The sequence below is a fragment of the Triticum urartu genome, unplaced genomic scaffold (genome assembly GCF_003073215.2).
Source record: "Triticum urartu cultivar G1812 unplaced genomic scaffold, Tu2.1 TuUngrouped_contig_6774, whole genome shotgun sequence".
Classification (NCBI taxonomy): domain Eukaryota; kingdom Viridiplantae; phylum Streptophyta; class Magnoliopsida; order Poales; family Poaceae; genus Triticum; species Triticum urartu.
In genome coordinates, this window is record NW_024117562.1 from 1 (window position 1) to 5,714 (window position 5,714).

The 5,714-nt window shown below is 44.9% G+C and overlaps 1 protein-coding gene across 1 annotated transcript; it reads right to left on the minus strand.

Annotated features, from left to right (window-relative positions):
* Positions 1–606: 606 nt before the first annotated feature.
* LOC125531066 (WD repeat-containing protein 55) lies at positions 607–5,147 on the minus strand. The gene is made up of 15 exons (XM_048695473.1): positions 4,951–5,147; positions 4,832–4,864; positions 4,243–4,307; positions 3,917–4,004; positions 3,750–3,822; positions 3,290–3,396; positions 2,866–2,908; positions 2,672–2,728; positions 2,493–2,569; positions 1,849–1,894; positions 1,719–1,765; positions 1,544–1,617; positions 1,410–1,465; positions 1,058–1,325; positions 607–957 (listed from the first exon to the last, which is right to left on the minus strand). Exons 1-15 carry the CDS (start codon positions 5,043–5,045, stop codon positions 884–886), a joined length of 1,203 nt encoding a protein of 400 aa, XP_048551430.1. The 5' UTR covers positions 5,046–5,147; the 3' UTR covers positions 607–883.
* Between the last annotated feature and the right edge of the window lie 567 nt (positions 5,148–5,714).

Below are 5,714 nucleotides of genomic sequence, written 5' to 3' on the forward strand. Positions count from 1 at the left end.
ATAGTGGAGCCTACCCATTCACCTCAACACCTTATCCACTACACAGACCTACTGCCGGGATGCTTGGTGGTAAGCTCGATCACCATACCGCCTGGGTCCTTGGCGGTAGGCCCCTTTGCCACGTTAGCTGGCGTTAACGACCATTACCCTACTGCCTGGGGGTGTGACGGTAGGATGTGATACCCTATCGCTGGGTCAGATGGCGGCAGAGAAAATGATCAAATCCTGATTTATTTTTTTTGCAACCAGGGTCAGATTCTGCTAAAGTTTGACAACGGGGTCAGAACACCAAATTTGACCACGGTCGCCGTTGCACCCACACCGGCACCGGCACGTCGGGTCGTCACTGTTCGTTGGTGGGGCGGCACGGGGGGAACAGTGCGGCATGGGCTCGAATGAAACCGACTGACGCGTGAGTGCACGCAAAAGTACATAGCTCTTTCTTTAAAACGGGACAGGCCTACCTGCGGCCGGCTACGCACATACCGTAGACTATCTTTGCCGCTTATGCTAGCCACGCCGTGACTTCGCGAAAGCTACGCGTGCAAGCTGGTTTCCTCGTTCGCTCTTGCCTGAGAACCCGAGACAAAACAAGACAGAATAAGATACGGCCGCACGCACGCGAAATGATAAAACATTCAGAGAACAAGGCAGGACACAACTTGTTGCGACAATAAAAGATACTACTACACGTATGCTTCACTTCAGGGGGCCATCTGCAGCCGCAAATACACGTTACTATGATAGCCAAGTTCACACACCTCACGCCTATAAATAAACTAAAACATTCCTCCTACAACCCGATATACTGAGACAACATCAAAACTGCTCGCTGGCACAAGTTAAGATCTCAAGGGCGGCCTCTTGTCCTCGCCTGGGCAGGCTACAGATCTGCAAAGAAGTCCGGCGCGAACCCGTCCAGCCTCTTGCCCTTGCCTTTCTTCTTGCTCCTCGACACTGTCCAACACGACGGCACAAGCAAGGGCAACCATTATCAGAGACCCTAAATAGCAACGGCGCGTCGATTGCTTCGATGCAGGGCAGGCATAGGTCTTACCGTTGGAAGAGCTTGGCTCCATGTCCACGTCCATCCCGTCGTCGTCGCTGTCAGCTTCAGTCGGCTGGTTGTGGTTGACAGCGGCAGCATTGGCTGCAGGCAACTCGTCGTGCTGACCAGCGGCGGCGTTGGCTTCAGGCAATTCGTCGTGGTGGATGGCCGCGTTGGCTTCAGGCAACTCGTCGTCATGGACGGCTGCGTTGGCTTCGGGCATGTCGTTCTGGTGATTTAACTGTGGACCGCCCAGGAGTTCCTCCATGTCCCAGAGCTGCATAAAACAGGGCACCTGGTTAGATCACTGCTAGTACTACATGGATAGCGGGGAAGGGCTGAGGGGGAGAGGGGTCGTCACCTTTATCATTTTGTCATGTGAAATGCTGCCTAGGTACTTCCTATCGTGCGAGAAACCTGCGGAACAGAGATACTAGTTGAGAACTTGGCACTCCTTGGAGTAACTTTTACCGAGAAATGACGGAGTGAACGTACCAAGCGCCTCGATTGGAAATTCTGAATGCTCAGCTAGCGGCTGTATTATCTGATTCGGTAAGATACCCACTAACCTGAATGCGACGAGAATATGGAGGGCATGATAAAATAACAAAGAGGACTACTAAACAGGCGACAGAAGTAGGTCATAAAGGCACCATGGTAAATTTCAAACCTGATCACACCGTCTGCTGCAGCAGATATCAGAGTTTCTTCATCCAGCTAAAACACCAAATATACTATATTAAATGATGATTAGACAGAGGAAAAGAAGGCAGAAATAAAAAAAAGGCATTAATTCTAACCTTCAGCAAGTTATCAACAGACTGTGCGTGCCCCAGAAAACGGTCACTAGCCACAAAAGTATATGTTAGTACACAACTACAGACAAAATCACTTGCAGACTTACTTGGTCTACCATCACAGAAATTGAAAGAGGCAAACTGGTTTAAGCTGTAACATGTTCAAATTACTCTGCTTATCACATGTGAAGATTCTTCTCAGGCCTTATCGGTGATAATAAAGCAACATGAGCCTTAACAGCCAATAACATTGTAGGAATTGATTACATGTGAGATAATACTGACTAAAGCCTGATATCTACCAAAAATGGCTAATGTTATTGTTTAACCATGAGAAAAGAGAAATATCACTAACAAACATAATGTTTACTAATGTACATTACAGAGGATACAGCTATATACAACTAAAAAGGATAACAGCAGTTGTATGGCTAGCATTTAAAATGAAAACAGAGAACTAGAGAAAATAAGGTGTGTTTTCATGGGTGCCCTTCGGAATATAATCCATGGTAGGTGGATAGCTATTGGGTACATCTTTCTTTACATTTTACAATAGCAACCACTCGATAAATAAATTACAGTATATGACGTAAATCAAAGGATGCATTATATTTCTGCTCCTGGTGCAGTCATGAAAACACATTTACCTGCAGTCCTTAAAATGTCCCCACGAATACAACAATAGAGCTCCACTTGGAGTTCCGCAAACAACTTTTTGGCCATTCTGACAATTGCAAAGAATAAAGTTTTGTTCAGTAACCATGAAATTATGGATGAAGGGTGTGAAACTGTGAGTAAGTGAAAGTTGTTAAACAAAGGCAATTACCTTCATTACCACCACAGATAGGAGTTCATCTTCTGAAAATTCAGATTGTGACTTTACCTATTAGCAGATTAGGCATGACCATGGTTATTAAGATTAAAGGTACTCATAGTGTGGAAGTTCTTAAAAGCAAACATAGAGTAAGGGTTTATATAATACACAGGGATGAGATTTGATGTATTGGAAAGGCAACTCACTCTGTTACCCCGGAGATTGTTCACAGATAAAGTTCCATCACCACTGCAAATAACAAGATAAAATTTAACATTGATTACCATAATGCCAAGGCAAAAAAAAACTATCCAAAACTTTGAACAGGTAGAACTGCCCAAAAAATGGAACTTCAAGGATTCACAAAACATTGGCCTCATACATATATCATCATTCATGTACTAAATAACAGTGTTGTTCTGCATCAGTGATGTAAACTAAGAAGTGAAATGGCTGCGGCCTCTCCATGATGCCGAATGGTCTATGAGAAAGAGAGATTGGTAGACCCTGTTGCCATGGAAACACTAAGTTTGTGCTTGCATACAAATAGGCCACTCATTCCTATGAAATAATGCTCAACTATATAACACTGGTACAGCAATAAAATTTGCAGGAATGAAAATTAAGTACCTTGTAGCCAATATTTGATTTGAGCCAGCTACATAGGTCATATCTGATATGTAATCTTCATGGCGGTGAAAAGTGTTGCAGCAAGATCGTTGCCGAGTATCCCACACCTAAAATTGAAGAAGTATTTTAAACTGACAGTATCAAAGAGATTGTGTTACTACTATTGAAAAAGATAAGAGCTAGAAACATGGAAAAACTATCAAGTGTCGGCTTGTAAGTGTAGCTGTGCCAGTCCAAAACATATGCAAGTGGTCATTAAATAATGATAGCTATTATGATTATTATCAACCAAGCATAGGCGATTAGGTACTTAGAACAGGTCTGCATGGATAAATAAGATGGGGTGTAATTATATTATGTACTCCCATAAATGTACAGGTAGTAATAATCAACGGTGAAACTGGCCTACGTTTGAAAGCAATACAGTTGGAGGCAGTCAAACCGATACAATATTAAATACCTTAATGTAACCGTCATCATCGCCTGAAGCAACTGTAGTTTCAGTAAGACACACAAGGCGGTTTATGGCGTCACTGAAAATATCAACAAGAATATGAAATGAGGAAACATAGATATTTAGTTCCACAATAAAATTAATAGCAGCACTGATAACTGACAAAAACTTACTCATGTGCATTATCCAAACGGGCAATGACTTTGCCTGTTTCCACATCAGAAGCGACAATCGACATATCAGCAGATCCTGTCAGAATCGCTGCAACAAGCCACAACATGAACCAACAGGACCTGGTTAGAGTATCTCACAAGATGATCGGATGTGTTTTACCCTCAAATATGGGTTGTGACTGCCAATGCCAGCATAAAGCGACTAATGTTTTAGCACCATGCTTACGAAAATAAAAACAGCTGGTGAAATATCAAAATCACAGATAAAATGTAGGGCAGTTGATTGGCAAGCTGGGAGGTACTGGCATTAATAAGGGAGTCATTACCAGTTCCTGAGTCCACAAAACGAACAGCCCTACAAGAGTCCTTGTGAGGTTTTGCCACGAACAACCTTAAAAACATAGCAAGAGGACGCTTTCATCAATCTCTGTCGATATGAAAACTACAGAGTACATAATAATTGTAATAACACAAAGACAGCTCCAGCATCAAACAGAAAGCATACCCATCAAACAGAAGTGTATACACCATTATTCACAGAGTCAGTGAGGCACTTAAATTGTGAGCTCACATACACCCATCCAACCAAAATGCCCACACGGCGACCCACAAATCAAGCTTTGCTAAACATACTATCATGGATTGCAAAACCAGGCAGAGAATTTATTACACGAAAACCCACAAAAATAGAATTAAATCCTACACGAACTCTGCATTAACCACATGAACCTTTCCACCTCGTGCACTCAGCATACAACAAATGAAACCTCTACGGCTCCAAACGTAAGTAAGCAAGAACAGCAACTAGCAATCACAGACCGGAAGCAGTGATAGTAGTGGTACTGTGAAACAACAGCATCTAGCAACATAGTACAAAATTAACCGAGCACGAGGAGCAGGGGGCACCGTGAGTACCTCTCCAGCGGCAAACCGTCGGCGTAGCGGAACCTGCGAGGGGCAGCGAGAATTAGAAACCGGTTACATCCTCGGAAGGGGAGCGAGAAATTACTGAGGGCGCTGGAGGCGGCGCGCACATGTGGAGCTCGCCGGTGATGAGGGAGGTGGCGACGAGGGGCGCGGAGGGGTGGAAGGAGAGGTCGAAGGGCGTCTCCTCGTGGAGGGCCTCCATCGCGGGCGGTGGGCGGCGGGCGGCGGCGAAGCGGCTGGGGGAGAAGAGCGGGGGAGGTTTAGGAGCCTGGCTAGGGCCGTCGGGTGAAATCGCGTGGAGGTGTCGTGGCTGGGTCGGACACTCGTAAATGGGCTCCGGGCTGGGATGGATTTGTTGGTGAGATGGGCGTAGCCGAATGGGAAAAGATGGCCCGAAAGCCTTATCGGTTCCCCTCTTTCTTTTTCGGAAAACGTTTAAATCAAGTCGGATGATAACTCTCTCCCGTAAGCGAGAGCAACTAGTTAACGAGCGCTCCTTCGGGAGCCTCGCAACGATCAGCGCCAGTTGGCGCGCTTTCAGCCATTTGCCACGTGTCGCGCTCTGGACGCTCCCTTCGGATTTTGTTTTTTTATTTTTCCGCACGTGTTTTCGGCTTTTTAAACGGTTTTTTCTGAATTTTTTCGACGTTTTGGTTTTCTCCCAGTCTTTCTTAGCTTTTCGATTAAAAAAATTTTGCGCAAAAAAACTCGTTTTCTTTTTTTCCTTTCGCGAAAGTTACGGTTTTTCTTCCGCGAGAGGCACGGTTGTGCTTTAGCAAGAGTCACGGCCGTGCCTTTCGGAAACGAAAAAAAACGCGTTTTTTCTTTTTTTTTCTTTCGGGAGAGTCACGGTTTTGCTTCCGCGAGAGGC